This window comes from Bubalus bubalis, chromosome 2 (genome assembly GCF_019923935.1).
Source record: "Bubalus bubalis isolate 160015118507 breed Murrah chromosome 2, NDDB_SH_1, whole genome shotgun sequence".
Classification (NCBI taxonomy): Eukaryota; Metazoa; Chordata; class Mammalia; order Artiodactyla; family Bovidae; genus Bubalus; species Bubalus bubalis.
The window spans coordinates 185,522,091-185,537,444 of record NC_059158.1 but is presented as its reverse complement, the minus strand read 5'-3'; the positions used below and the strand labels follow the sequence as shown (position 1 = coordinate 185,537,444).

Below are 15,354 nucleotides of genomic sequence, written 5' to 3'. Positions count from 1 at the left end.
GGAACTGCCCACACTGAGACTCTTCCTGAAACATACAAGGGATGCACCTGACCTGGGAGACAAGGGCTCACTCACCTGCATTTGTGACACTGGTAGACGTTCTCCCCGCAGTTGCCGCAGACCCCGGGGTTGGCGGGCACCGAGGCACTGCAGCGCGGGCACTGCAGGGTCTCCGTGGAGGCCTGGTAGTTCTCGTAGAAGTCTGCGAACTCAATCATCAGGTTGGAGGCCACGATGGGCAAAGGCAGGTCGATCTTCACCTCTGTCTGCCCAGGCGTCAGCTGAGCCTTCTTGGCTTTGTGCCAGCGCGCCGGCCTAGGAGAGACGGTGTCAGACAGACGGGGAGAGGGCCCGAGAGACTCTCACAAGACCCGCAGCAACGACAGTCTGATGAGACGGAAAGAAGACTGTGCCTTCGTGCTCTCCCGAGACAGTGAAATGGTTATTCCAAGGAAAGGGACTCTGACAAATAAAAGCAACTTAATTTTAAAGATACGTCTCCACTATTCTTTCTCTCTTGAAAAAAAGGGTAGAACATACAGGCGTTTTAAGACACTATATATGATAATTTCTGAGATTCCAGAAAAACAAGGGAATGTACATCAAGGGAAGACCTTACTCTGAAAGTATGCCACGCTGGAGCCTGGACTCCCAAGAGGCTCCATGATGCCAGAAGTTGACTGCTATAAGTTCCTATCATGGCAACTACCTTGGAAGGATAAAGCTCAGGTTGCTTCAGAGAGGCAGAGGGACACACCAGGATCCAGACCACGTGCCAAGAAGAGTCAGAAAGAGTAAAGGCGTGTGATAATTTAGAGGTAATTATATTAATAGAGTTAAGAGCTAATGTTTACTGAAATTTTACTATGTGTCAGGCTCTGTTCTCAGCATTTCACATATGCTAACACATTTAATCCTTAAAAGAACACCCTGAAAGTAGACTTCTCTGCATTTTACAAATAAGGAAAGAGAGGCTATACAAATTCTCCAAGGGATGTGAACCACAGTCTCATTCCAGAGTGTGAGGGCTTTACTAGCAGCTGAGCTAACTCTGCACAACACAAACCAAATCCACCTGCTCCAGAGGGGACTGGGTCATCCCGGTGAGCAGCTTCTACCTGCAGGTCACCAGTGTTAACCATGCTTTTCAAAGGACAAAACCTGCTTTAAAAAGCAGAGCTCCCGGAGGCCGTTTGCTCACGCGGTACATGCTAGCTTTATTTCGCCTTCAGAGTAATACTAATACTTCCATGCTGAGCACGGAGCAGCACTCACTGCAAGTCCTGGCATTCCAGCAGTCTCTACCCATATTCTCTGCCCAAGAGCAACGCCTGAGTCTTCAAGTGGTCTGTCTCAGTAAAAGTCGACACGAACCCAAGCTAGTGCCTTCTTTGGCCCATACACACCAGGCCTCGTTTCAGACGTCAGGACAGATAAGCTAGAAAGATAGGTAGCATACGTAGCTACATATGTCTACAGTGTCAGCGTATGTAGACAAAAGGCACCACGCAGAAACGGAAGGACTTCATACTACAGAAGGTCCTTGAGAACTGCTGCCCGCTCGGTGAGCAAGAGAACAGTGTCTCAATCTAACAAACAACTACTTCCCTGCAGCAGAGTCTACGTGAAAGCAGAGCCGCTCTGCTAGCACGGGTGTGAGAAGCCTGGAGCCCCAGCGCTCAACGTCCCTTCAGGCTGCCGCAGAGCTCAGACGTCGAGGGCTCCACGGACACGATTTCAAAACAGCCCCCGCCAGCACCCTTAAGAGCTGGCACTGCACTTGTCCCCAGCCACGACCAGAGCCGCAAGAGCACACACTAGGCTCCCGGGAATGTGCCGCCTGACGGGACCCCGGCCGTCAGCGCCGAGACCAGGCGCCGAGCCTCGCGGGCCTGCTGCCCCTCTCCAAGACTGAAAAGCCCGTACTTGTTTTTCAGCTCCACGATGGCCTGCACGGTCCGGTTGTTGTAGTAGAGGTTGATAGTGCGCACCATCTTGGTCCGTTTCAGGTCCCCAATTTTCACCGTCACTTTGCTGATGGTGTGGCTGCCGATGAGCTTCACGACCTGCTGGGTGGTGGTGTACCGCGTGTCCACTTTAATGGAAGACAGCTTGATGTACTAAACGTAAAGGCATGCACAGAACACTGCGTTAGTGCAAGTAACAGCTCATCTGTCCTCTTCAAAACTATCCATGTAACCCACTCTTTGTCCATGGATGAAATTCTGATTTAAGGTAGCTGGTCAGGTAAGAATTCACACCACTCTGACCCACCACTGGGAGAGGGACACCCAAGCAGTAACATCAGTCTCTAGAAACCAGAGACCCCCCGGCCCCAGAAGCCAGGACTATCCACGTGAGAGATATCACTTACACAAAACGGCACTTCTGGATTATTACACACCAGGCAGGGATCACTCTCCAGGTAATAGCCATCAAACTCCACCAGGCCAGACAAGGTGCTAAGGAAGAAAGCAGTCTCAGCATTAAATTTTCATTTTAGAAAGCATGGAGCTTCACAAAGAAGTCAAAAGAAAATCATGGCTCACTATTCCCCAAGGCAAGCCCCACCCCAGTGAAAACACAAGGAAATGTGAGATATCCCTATTTCTGATCTGTTCTGAGGTCAGGGGAATCCTAAATGTTACATTAAAATTTGACTCAAGAGTCACAACTAAATTTACTAAAAATCATTAAATTGTATACTTGAAAAGCGTACATATTGTTGTGTGTAAATTATATCTCAATAAAGTTTAGAGGGGGAGAAAAAAGAACAGTTGCTAATACACCAGGGAAACAATAAAAGATTTTAATCAACACTGTCTTCCAAAGGTTTTTTTTTCTTTTAAATGCAGCTATTTCCTGTAAACCATGTGATTCAGACTTAGACCCTTGAAACTAGAGACCTTCGTAACAAGCCAATCAGCGTGGAAACAGCAATTGCACTGTTGACTGAGCCTCAAACAGAAAGAAAGCAGAAGAGAACTCACTTGTAAATGTTGGAGTTGGGATGGTTGGTAAGAATATGGTTTTGAGTCCGAAGAATCTCCACAGCTTTCTGTGAATATTCTTTCAACTGAAAACAGAAGTCAACAGAGGACCAGAGTTAAAGCCCAAGGGGAAGTCTTACTAGAAAAGACTTTTCTCCTCTGCTTTCCAGCTGCTACTGCCCTGGAAGTACCAGCCCTCATTCAGAATCACGCAAAGCTGAGCCTAATTCCTAATCGTTTAAAGGATTCTATCTCCTTTAGACGTTTCCACAGTCTTAGTAGCAGCCATCTTTTTACAGCTTGTGGAGAAAGAGAAATGTTGTTATTATGGAGAAGCTATGAAATGATTATCTCGTTGCAGAAATGCTTTTGGGTGTGTGATCAGGATAGCCAGGACAACCAGAGGACCACTTTTCTCCCCAAGCAACTTTAATGAGATGCATTTTCTTCCCCACTTTATCTACGTCTACTGGCTAAGCCAAATTCAGATTGTGCTTTTTTACTAGTGTGTATCTTCTAGGTGACATACATATTGGGAGTGCTCAATACATACTTAAAAAGAGATTTCACCCATATACCCCCATGTAGGTTAGTCCTAACATTCTTAATTCAAGAGAAAAGAAAGTTAAATGTGGCAAGTAAGCCTTTTTGACCATCAATTATCTGTTACCTTCTTCTCTGTCTGTGGGGTTTTCAGGGAGAAATATCCCAGTAGGTCCACAAACTGGGCAGCCTTGCGACCATAGGCTGGGAGTTCTGGCCATATGGACCACATCAGGTCTAGCAGCAGCTCCTGTTGAGATTTGCTAGAGTTTCTGGAGATAAATGACAGTTCATTTTATCAGTAGCAAAAAAGCCCGAGGGGTTCCTTCATTTTAATCAACAAGGCCCAAGCACTGTTTTGGTGATGTACCTCTTTCCCCACAGCTATGGGTTAAGTCTGAATGGCGCTACCGCTCTTTGGACAATCCACCCAAACAGATCCAGCACAATCCTTTCCTGTCTTCAGAAGGTGGTTTACTCCCATTTTCCGACATTACTCAAGGGCAGAAACTGAGTACTGTTAGCCTAAAGACTCAAGTCTGGTCTTTTAACAGACTTTTAAACATAGTCTTCTTGGTGGACAACAGTTCACCTCTTCCTTCTGACATGAGTTTAATAGCTAAGAAGCAGACAACTTGATGAAGAAATCTGCAATAGTCAAGAGGATTCCGACTGGTGTAAATGCTGACACGGCACCGCAGGCGCGCGCCATGGAGACAAGACAGAAGCGCACCACGCGCTCTGGCCCAGCCCCACGCGGCCTGCCGAAGCCAAGCCCCAGGCCCACCTGTAGATGTGCAGAGTCAGGCAGTGGGCCTGCCAGCGCACCGAGGAGGAGTTAGACTCCAGGAGGAAGCAACGCAGGAACTGGACCAGGGTCTCCTTGTCCGCAAATTTGTTCAGCTGGTTCACCAAAGCTGTGCACAGCTGGTCCTCTTGGCTGCCTGAGCTCTCACCTGCAAGATGAGAGCAGGACTGAGGGCTGAGGAAGAAGTGGTCTAGGGTCCTCAAGTGGAGTGAGAGCGGATGCGGTCTCTTAAAAGTTTTCGCCAAAACGGTTATAATTTGAAAACAACTTTGGATCCCCTGGAGAAGGGACAGGCTACCCACTCCAGTATTCTTGGGCTTCCCTGGTAGCTCAGCTGATAAAGAATCCACCTGCAATGCGGGAGACCTGGGTTCGATCCCTGGGTTGGGAAGATCTCCTGGAGAAGGGAAAGGCTACCCACTCCAGTATCCGGGCCTGGAGAATTCCATGGACTGTATACTCCATGAGGCAACAAAGAGTCGGACACAACTGAGAGACTTTCACTTTTCAGTTGTTTACTAGGGGACAAACAGTCAGCCCCAAATAAAATAATGCCACCAATCAAAGCAGAGGATAAACCTGGCCCTGAACAAAGGCAGTCACGCTGAAGGACTTTCCTTTCAAAAGTCTGCCACCTAATGCAGTCAACATTCCTACAGACCTGCGCAGAGGCATCTGAATAATTAACGGGGGAATGTGCACCATCTCCACACCTGTCTCAGGCCTCCAAGGATCATGAAAAGCAGGGACACAGCAAAGCTTTCACCTTTCTGATGGCAAGGAGTCAGCTAAAGATGACTACAGCATCCATCTATAAAGCACCTGGCAGCTTACGAGGCACAGTTACTAACTGACACAGCTCCATTTAATGCTGACAATCGCTCCACCCGGGGCTGGTGAAAATATTCAGCGCACCTCTGGCCTTTCCCGTTACACACACTTGCCATGGGAAGTCACACTCTTTACGGGGTCACCTTGAACCTAACTCAAAATGAGACCAAGAGCAGGCCCCGGGGGGCACCTGGGTCTTAGGTCTCTACAGATGAGGGTGAAAACCCTTTCAGAGGAAGGGGATAAACGGTGTGCTCCCAGAGAGATGAGAACACATCACCCTCATCACCAAGGAGGTGGTCCTTACCCTCTTTCTCCTTCTCCTTCTCCTCCTTCTTGCTCTTCTTCGTGGACGACTTGGGCTGAGCCGCGGCTTGTCCAGAGCTGGCGGCCGCGGGGGCAGAGGACGAGGAGGTGCTGGAGGAGCCTGCTGAGGCCGCCAGCGCAGCAAGCACCTTGCTGCCACACAGGGCACAGGAGAGCAGCTGTAGCAGCACGGGGGACACCCCCTCGTCCACCAGGAAGCTGACTTGCAGGAGGAAGTACAGGACGGCTGCGGGCAGAGGAGAGGGGGGCTCAGCTCCACGCGGCTCACGCAGGCACGGGGCGGCTGCTCCAGACACCAGGCTGCCCCCCTCCTCCTGGCTGCCTGCCCAAGGGCTGCGCGGGGGGTCACCCAGAAGGGTTCACAACTGTGGAGACCCTGACGAGTCCTGCAGCAACGACTCAGAGACTGGCTCCCAGCCCCAACTTCTACGAAGACAGTGACTCTCCTCATCAGCGGATCACCGGATACCTACAGCAGATACTGCTGACCTTCCACCAGATACCTACCCTGTGCCCCCACAGCACCCCCATTCTCTCTACGGGCCCTTCTCAGTCTTGGAGGTCTTGTCTTCTTTGCTGGGCAGAGTGCTGTCTGTCTAGCTTGCTCATGGCTCTATCTCTAACACCCAGTTTAATGCTTGGCCTACAGGGGCCTCGATGAATAGTTCTTGAAGCAATGAACGAATGAAGAGCAACCAAGTGGAGAGGCATTGCTTACAGTCGTCCTTGATGCAGAACTTCTGCCAGTTGACGGTGCGCTGGGCAGCAATCTCCGCACAGGCCTTCAGGTGTTCCATCTGCAACAGAAACCGAGCAGAAGCAATGACCCACACCTGCTGCCTTCAGGGTCCTCTCCCCGGCTTTGGGTTATAGACCCTTGTCCTCTGTGCGAGGTTGACCCTAGTAAACCTAGGACCGAGGCCCGCACGTTCCGGCCCCTACTGAGCCCCCTTCATTTACCGCCCCACCTCACAAAGGCCCTTTGTTTTCAGGGGTCCTTCAACCCCTGAAATAATGCAGCAGCAAAGGTAGGCTTGGACCACAAACACTATAATCTAGTTTATTTTTTTTTTTGCTAAGAGCACTATAGTAAGAGCCCTGAACTGCTGCTGCTGCTAAGTTGCTTCAGTCGTGTCCGACTCTGTGCGACCCCAGAGACGGCAGCCCACCAGGCTCCCCCGTCCCTGGGATTCTCCAGGCAAGGACACTGGAGTGGGTTGCCATCTCCTTCTCCAATGCATGAAAGTGAAAAGTGAAAGTGAAGTCATTCAGTAAGTGTCCGACTCTTCATGACCCCATGGACTACAGCCTACCAGGCTCCTCCGTCCATGGGATTTTCCAGGCAAAGAGTACTGGAGTGGGTTGCCATTGCCTTAGGAGTCTTTAATACTGAAGACGTTCTTTCTAGATTTTCCTATGCAATCATGCAATCTATACCCCAAAGTCAAACAACTGGTATTAGGTGGTAATACATCATTTCTGTAGTATTCCAGGACAAAAACGAGAGATGCACAAACCATGGGTTGATCCTGCCCACAATGTGAGCAAATGACACAGTTAGTCAACCCTTCTCATGACAGAGGAACCACTGCCCAGCGAGGGCGGACACAGGGAGGGGAAACTGCAGACCCTGAAGCCAATTACGTGTGGTACAGCAGTCGGGTACGATGGATCGACCCTGATCCGGGAAGCCCTGTGTGCACGGCTCCATCCTTTGACCACCTGGCCAAGCCTCTCCCTGTCCCCCCACCCCCGGCACGGCCGTACCAGGCTGATGAGTGTGTCATACTGCAGGGCGGAGCCGGAGCTGGCCGTGACCACACTCGCCCGGAGGAAGATGCCCTGCTCCTCCAGCAGCTTCTTGATCCCTCGCACGTGGGAGTCCAGGGTGTGCAGATCGCGGAGCTGGCGGTACTTCTCCTTTGACCCACAGATGAAGAGCAGAAGTTTGCGGACTTGCCGGCGCACAAATGGAGTCTGCTGGATCATCAGGTACTTGAGAGGAGAGACAACACAGAGTCAGGGACTCAGGGACTGTATCCATACCGGCCATGGCACCCTGGACTTCAAAAGAAAAAAACCATGAACCAAGCTACTTCCTCACAGTTGAGCTAGCTTTTGTATTCCTTACAAGGACCAGGAGAAAGAAAAACATTAAAAAGGGAAAAACGGCAATATTCCTGCTATTCCTCGTGGTAGTACTTAGGAATCTACAAGGAAGCTGGTCTCCACTCCAGTCCGCCCAGAGTGAAACTACAAGGAAAAAACTTTCAGAATCTTTCAGGTTAAATAGAGGGGAAAAAAGTTGGGTTGTTGTACCTCTACAATTTGAACTGGTCATTTGGGGTTTGCTAACATTATTCTTGTGGAGTTAACCCCAGGCGGGCTCTGTGGGTTACTTAGCCACGTTCCTCCAGGCTCCAGCCTGCTCTGCGGTGTGCGGTCCAGAACCAGGCTGCCCGTGCCGCTGCTCTGCAGCAGCCCCCTCTGACGCCCTGCCGGCGGGGAGCACGGGATGAGGACACCAGGGAGCGGGAGGAGAGAAGGCGCCTGCGCCTGCCCGTCCACCCGCTGTCCCCGCGGCAGCCCTGCACCCTGCAGCCTCCAGCGTCTCCACAGCCAAGGACTGGCCAAGTCCAGGCGGTCCTGCTCCTGGGCTTCTTCCAGAACTCCCAGAGTCAGCCACCTCACTCCCCTTCAGAGCTCCTGCAGTCCCACAGCAGCCCCCGCCAGATGCACCAGGGCTCTCCTCTTCCCTGGCAGGATTGCGGCAGCTGCTTCCCACAGTTACTACCTTTGTGTTACCTCAGTGTTCCCTTGTTATCTTCTTGGTTCTTCAGTGGCTGTTTAACCAACTCTGTATATTAAAATCTCTCAGTTCACTTAACTAGTATACCTTCTGTTTTCCAGACAGAGTCCCAGCTATTAAACATGGCCATCGTCACCACGTGTGGGGGATGTTAAAGGTACAGAATCAGACGCTAAAGTGGATGGCCTGTTCTGACACACAGCTCCCACGGCGTCACCATATGGTACGCTCAGGAGGAGCACGACCTCAGTGGTGGGAGGGGCTCTGCTGGGGGAAATACCACGTGCGAGTTGGGGTGCAAGGGGCCCACAGAGGCAGTCATAGTCCATGTCCTCTCCTCGACTGGGACCCTCACTTACCTCTGAGAGAAAGTAAAACCATGAGTGATCAAAGACAGGAGGTGGGATTCGCGAGTTGGTGTCGGCGATCTTTTTGATTTGGTACGGCAGTCTCAGCACCATCTCCGTCAGAAGCTGAGTATAGGCCTCGAACACATCAGCAGCATGGCCCTGGGGAAGAACACGTGTGGAAAAGCCATGACTGAGGCTCTTCCGTGACTGCAGCCAGGAGAAAGGCTGGTCTGCTCCACAGGAACACGTTATGATGGAGACAGTAAATGGCGGCCTCCAAAGCTGGAGCCGTCGCTGACTGACAGTTTAGTTCCCAAACCCGGAAGACCCTGGGCTCTGGGGCAATTCCATCACATGCAGAGCTTAGAGTGGCAACAGATCTCACCACGCTTAAAAGTTCTAACATTGCACTCTGGTTTTTGACACTGGATTGATTTTACTCTGCTTACACAAAAATCAGAGCTAGAACAGGAAAAAACTGAAGAAAGAGTAAAGGAAAAGGATGTCTGACTTTCTATGAGAGATGTATTCCATTCCCTAGAACCAAAGCTTTCCAAATACGAACCAAATACGATGATGATCGTACTTCTGTAAGAAACAGGGTGTCAAGGATCACTGGGAGACTCGTGGACGGGGGAACCATGGCTACCCTACAAACCGTGTGCTCCCTGAGAGTCTGCAGAGTCAGTGTGCCCTGCAGTCAATCCCCAGTTGCTATCAGATCTGTACCAAACACTGGAAGTGTGAAGAGGAATAAAACAGGGGCGTGATGTGAGCCTGGAGGGGAAGACCCCACATGTGTGGTCAGGGTGCTCTGGGACCCAGGGAAAGGCTCAGACTGGAGCGTGGCAAAGTGTATGCTGTGGAAGGACCCAGTGTGTGAGCTGCGTCTTAAAAAGTGAAAAGTGAATGTCACTCAGTCGTGTCCGACTCTTTGCGGCCCCATGGACCATACACAGTCCATGGAATTCTCCAGGCCAGAATACTGGAGTGGGTAGCTGTTCCCTTCTCCAGAGGATCTTCCCAACCCAGGGATCAAACTCAGGTCTCCCGCATTGGAGGCGGATTCTTTACCAGCTGAGCTACCAGGGAAGCCCAAGAATACTGGAGTGGGTAGCCTATGCCTTCTCCAGGGGGTCTTCCCGACTCAGGTATCAAACCGACGTCTCTTGCATGGCAGGCAGATTCTTTACCACCTGAGCCACCAGGGAATGCCTTGGAACTGACGGGGGACAGAAGGGATGCAGAAGGAGAGGAAAGAACTTCAGAAGGGCATATACCCTGGGGGAGGCGCAGAGACCAGCAGCGCCGCATGCAGGAGTGTTGCAGACGACAAAGAGTTAAGCAGACAGCTGGATCTACCAAGAACTTTTTGGCCAAAGAGCTACGGAAAACCATCAAAGGATTACACAAAAAGAGAAGGACGTGCTCAGGTTCACATTTTCTGTCCTGTTTTACTTCCGTACTCTTTAAGGCAGTTCTGAGCATGCAGTGAGCAGCACACCCAGCCCAGGCCATCCTGCTCTGCTGTGTGGATTTCAATGGGACAGAATGGGGATGATAATTAACATCTAGCGAGCTCTGGGATGTGCTGGGCCCTGTGCTTTCCAAACATCCGAGGCTCCCAACAGCTCTATAAAGCAGATACTCTGTGTGTGCTCATCTTCCAGAAGTACAAACTGAGGCTTAGTAAAAGTTAGACAGGACTTCTGGAAGTTTCACAGTGGTAGGTGGGAACGCATATTCCCAGGGATGTGTTCCCAGACTCATCCGACCAGAAAAAGCCCGTCTTCTAAACCAGAGTGCTAAAGCGTCTGTGGTGACAGCAGGGGAGTGAGGGACATCCTGGGCTTCTTTGGCGCCACTCCGGGGGAGTGATGACACGGAGCCCAGGGGAGGGAGAGGAGGGGCTCCCTGCCCAGGCATGGCCCTCACCTTCACATACTGGCGGAGGAAGAACGGGCTCATGTCAGGCGGGGACGATGTGGTGTGTGGTTTCAGCAACTGGCTGGTGGCCACGGGCTCCTCGTCGCTCTGCTGGCTCTTCCAGTGCTCCAGCAGGGACTTGAGCACGTGCAGGCAGTAGTCCACAGCCCCGGAGCTCAGCAGGGCGGCGGCCGTGGCGCTCGAGATGAGGGAAGACGACTGCAGAGAAGCAGGGAGAAGGTAAGAACGGCCAGCAGACCAGAGTGCAGTCCAGCTGAGCCTGAGAGCAGGAACGCGCTCACGACACTCTGAGAACTAGCTGTCATGAAAGTGAGTCCATCTCTTAATTTAAAAATTTCCCAACGAGCTCAAACATTTCCCCAAGTCTTCTGCACAACAGCATGGTAAGAGAAAATAAAGACACACCAGTTTCCAAATCTAATCTCCGAACACATATGTGCCAGAGGCCAAGGAGGCAAGAATTAGATAACCCTTCCACCTGGAGGGGAGAGGTTTTCTCTTGCTCCTTGGGCACCTAGAAAAGAAGCCTATTTATTTTAAGAAGAGAGAAAACTTTCCACTATAGGCATTTCTCAGCAACCCCACCCTCCCAGTAGGGGCTCTTCCCACAGAACTACCTTCCAAAGGAGATGGGGTGAGTGATCACACAAATAAAAAGGCAGGGGAAAAGCTACTGTAAATAAAACCATTAGGAGAGCCTTGCAAACCCCAGCAGCCCCCACAGCTCATAAGCTCATTAAGATTGGATGCAGTTCAGCCTCCATTTCTACCTTCTCTGCTTTGTGTTAATCTCCTTTCCACCACGCACGCACTGCTTTCTCTCTGCTTTATTACCATACCTTATAGCAACATACAGCAGAGGAATCCTCTTAGCCACTCTGCAGCTTGCAGAACAGTCTCCTGCTTTTCAATAATGGAACTTCCAAACCCTTTAACCCCCTCCATTGGAGGGATTGTTGGAAAAGATCAGAGCTTGGAAGGGATTCTGAAAAAGGTGGAAGCTTTGCTCCTGAAGAGGTGACAGCTTAGACTCTCACTCCTCCCGAGTGCCAACAGCCTTACTCGGTGAGAGAGGTCGCCTCTGCCCGCTGCCCTGGCACCAAACACACAATCCCCTTTGCTTCCCCGCAGCCATTAGCCCAGAGCAACACACCTCGCATACGGAAGCCTTGGATCCGGACTTGGTCCTGGACATGAAGACGCTCAGGAGCCGCATCAGCACCAAGTGCACCTCGTTCGGGGCACTGCGCTCGCTCTTCCTGGAGACGTCCTGCAAGCGGGGGGCCAGGGGCCCACGATGGCGTTGACCTGAGGCACCCTCTCAACGAGATGCCCGCCCTCCTATCAGCGCTAAATGGTTCTCACGTGGAATCAGACCAAACATGCTCCAATGCACCTGCGGTCTATGTACCTGGCCACCCTGGAGCCTGACACACCTTGCAGCTGCTGCTGCTGCTAAGTCGCTTCAGTCGTGTCCAACTCTGTGTGACCCTAGAGACGGCAGCCCACCAGGCTCCCCCATCCCTGGGATTCTCCAGGCAAGAACACTGGAGTGGGTTGCCATTTCCTTCTCCAATGCATGAAAGTGGAAAGTGAAAGTGAAGTCGCTCAGTCGTGTCTGACTCTTCGCGACCCCATGGACTGCAGCCCACCAGGCTCCTCCATCCATGGGATTTTCCAGGCAAGAGTACTGGAGTGGGGTGCCACTGCCTGAGGCCAAGATACAAACAATCTATTTATCATTTTCACCTCGTGGAGCTACAAAAGGGCCACAAGGGCCATGACCTGGCCTTGCTCCTCATTTATAGGCAGATCCACAAAAGTATGCCTGGGCCAAAGTACACACGGAAAACATTTCTAATGGATCTGCAAACTGGGGGCCTCAGTGGAGAGTCACCCCCTGTGACTTGGTGAAGTTTCTCTAAGAGAGGAAGAAAAAAAACTGATCTCAGTTACTGCTCCTCAAACAATGACTCTCAAATGTCACCTTCTTGTCCATGCCCAGTTCGGCAATCAGCTGGGAGAGCAGGTTGTCCAGGGCCCCCTTGTCTTTCTCGTCTTCCCCATCCAGATCTGTAGTGAGCATCAGAATGACCTGCGGGTCAAGAGAGAGGCAAAACGTGAAAGCCAATTCCCTAAAGAGCAACAACTCTAAACACCAAGTGTTTCACATGGAATCCCAATCCTCCTGCCTGCCCTGTCAACTGGAACTACAGTCCATGGAAAGGTTTGAAATCCTAAGGTAACCAAGGTGAAGGGTCCAGAGTCAGAGAAATCAAATGATGGTATATGCTACCCTTGGCAACGCAGAAAACGTTCTGCAAGAAGTCTGCACAACTGACTGACTAGCCGACATTATATCCAATCCAAGTGGCTTAAGATACAGCACTGTGCTGTGCTAAAGAACAATTCTGCCTCAGAGCAAGGCAGCTAGCAGACCTCGCTCTAACACTAACATTAAGAAAGACATACTAGACAGACACTAAGGCTCTCTGGAGCAGACTTTTGTTCCCGGCTCTGTCAGTAACTAGCTGGGTGGCTGTAGACATTATTTTTAATTCTCTGATCCTTGGTCTTCTCATTTATAAAATGAAGGGCTGTAACCTGCAATTCAAAATTATATTCCATTATTCTATGACCTAATACCAAACAAAGTCTCTCAGAGGCTTGGCGGGAGAAGTGTGAGCATGCTTAACGATATCCACCTACGATGTGACAGACCCAGGTGAACTGCGGGATACCTGCATGTACGGGATGGCCCGGACACCTCCAACACTTCGTAACTGGGGCAGAGTTTGCAGTAGTCTCTCCAACAGCATCAGACGGACCATGTGCAGCCTAAAAGACCAGGGAAGATACACAAAACATGAGCTAATACACAAACACTAGCCAGCTGAATATATAGTTCTTTCTTCCTGCCAGCAAGGTAAACAAAGAACCTACTTCTTAGGTACAATCCTAGCATTTAAGACAAGCCTTTGGAATACTATTAACAGCAACTCAGAAGGAAAAACCTCACTTTGCTAGAGTGCAGCCAAACTGTTTCAAGATACAACTGATGGTACTGAAAACTTACGTACAGGAAAGCCAAAAAATATTGCTCAAGCAATCAGGTCCTTGTTGTTCTCACTACTTAAACCTTCCACAGTAGGCTTTATGGCTTTTTTCAACGGGTGGCCCTATTCTGCCTCCAGCCATCATTTTCTGGAATCCTCCCATCGACACATTTCTTTTTTTTCTTTTTTTTTTTTAAAACAAGCTCTGGCCAGTTTTATTAAAGAAAAATTGCACATGATTTACTTTTCACCCGTCTGTTCTGGCATGCTTCTAATAATATCAGAATCACCTGGATCAATGATAGCCAGTGTGCATACTCTGTAGTATTTTCCACATGCTGTGCCCAATTCAATATTATTGCCACTGTAGTGATGGACACCAGTTTTGGCCAACATGGCATAATACTCTATTTCAGATTTCCTCAAGGCTGGGCAGTTGTTGGCGAGGATGACCAGTTTCGCTTTGCCTTGTCTGATCATTTTGAGTCTGTCTGTACCCCAGCACGTACTTTCCACTTTTCATAACCAGCTGGAGCCTAGAGTTGATCGACTCCAGTGACTTTTTCGTCTTCTTTGCGGCCACCATCTTCCTGCCTTAGATGCGGGATGCCCCAACCAAGAGCCGCCGCCAAGATGGCCGGGGGCCCATCGACACATTTCATGTCACTCAGCTGCACAGTGACCCACCCTTTCCTCTTGCTTCCCAAGTCATTAGGAAGGCTAGTCACTGCTCTGCCCTCTCACAGCGTAGCCATCCTTTTCCTAGTGTAAACTTCAATCTCAACATTAGTACAAGAAACGTGAGCCGTCCCACATACACAGCGGGCCACAACCCTGCCTCTTCCTGCACCAACACACACCTGGGCTCCTGCGGTGGGTGTGTGGGCAGCTCCAGTGAATACGCCGGCTCACGAGGGCCGATACGGGCCGGTCCTGCTGGTCCATCTGCTAAGAACTCACCTTGTAACGCGGGCCACAGCAGCGTGGTCCCTCGTTTGGGAAGACCCCATATGCTGTGTGGCAACTAAGCCCGAGCACTCCAACCACTGAGCCCATGGGCCCCAAGGCCGGCGCTTGGCAGCAAGAGAAGCCGCCCTCCAACGAGAAGCCAGCAGGCCACAACTGGAGCACAGCCCCACTGGCCACAGCTAGAGAGGGCTCATGCACAGCAACGAAGACCCAGCTCAGCCGGAAAGACACAGATCCTTAAAAAAGAGTGAAGAGGACCACCATGAAAATCAATCAGGGGGTTGTGAACAAGCTGGGTGGCCGTCTCACCTAACACAATCTTACACAGACCAACAGTGCATTTGCTGAATCAATTAATGGATTTACTCTCATTTAACCATTTTGCTTCATTTTACTTTACGGACTGTGCGTAAGAAGCCATGTGCCTACATTTTTTTTAAAGTGTGATTATCATGTATGACATACCCTAACCGGTATCCAAAATATTTTCAAAATAATAAAAGCCTGAATAAAAATAGAGACTTGAATAATAAATGGCAATCATCCTAAAAAGAACGTGAAAGAATGAGCCAAACGACCTTCAGAATACAGTAATACACAAAAGCCCGTGCATGCATCTTTGAATAATTAGACCAGCTCGGCGGGGAAGACAAATGAATAAAAACTGCTAAGGAACCAGTGAGGCGCCAGTGACAGAAGGTGAGATGACAGCAAGAGCTCGATA

The 15,354-nt window shown here is 50.4% G+C and overlaps 2 protein-coding genes across 6 annotated transcripts in view; both read right to left on the bottom strand.

Annotated features, from left to right (window-relative positions):
* The window catches only part of UBR4 (ubiquitin protein ligase E3 component n-recognin 4), a 137,823-nt gene that overhangs the window by 40,659 nt on the left and 81,810 nt on the right, over positions 1-15,354 (bottom strand). For all 5 annotated transcript variants that reach the window (XM_025278842.3, XM_025278845.3, XM_025278844.3 and 2 more), the window contains 14 exons: positions 13,347-13,443; positions 12,593-12,700; positions 11,759-11,875; positions 10,594-10,803; positions 8,668-8,817; positions 7,267-7,494; positions 6,218-6,296; positions 5,480-5,725; positions 4,321-4,489; positions 3,661-3,805; positions 2,991-3,076; positions 2,375-2,462; positions 1,927-2,120; positions 76-315 (listed from right to left, as the gene is read on the bottom strand). In XM_025278842.3, the coding sequence (XP_025134627.3) occupies positions 76-315; positions 1,927-2,120; positions 2,375-2,462; positions 2,991-3,076; positions 3,661-3,805; positions 4,321-4,489; positions 5,480-5,725; positions 6,218-6,296; positions 7,267-7,494; positions 8,668-8,817; positions 10,594-10,803; positions 11,759-11,875; positions 12,593-12,700; positions 13,347-13,443 (2,157 nt within the window). The remainder of the gene's footprint in view (positions 1-75; positions 316-1,926; positions 2,121-2,374; positions 2,463-2,990; positions 3,077-3,660; positions 3,806-4,320; positions 4,490-5,479; positions 5,726-6,217; positions 6,297-7,266; positions 7,495-8,667; positions 8,818-10,593; positions 10,804-11,758; positions 11,876-12,592; positions 12,701-13,346; positions 13,444-15,354) is intronic.
* On the bottom strand, positions 13,832-14,463 carry LOC102409887 (60S ribosomal protein L30). The gene is given in 2 exon segments (XM_006068116.4): positions 13,832-14,145; positions 14,147-14,463. Coding segments are annotated over 2 exon segments (345 nt in total). The 5' UTR covers positions 14,248-14,463; the 3' UTR covers positions 13,832-13,901.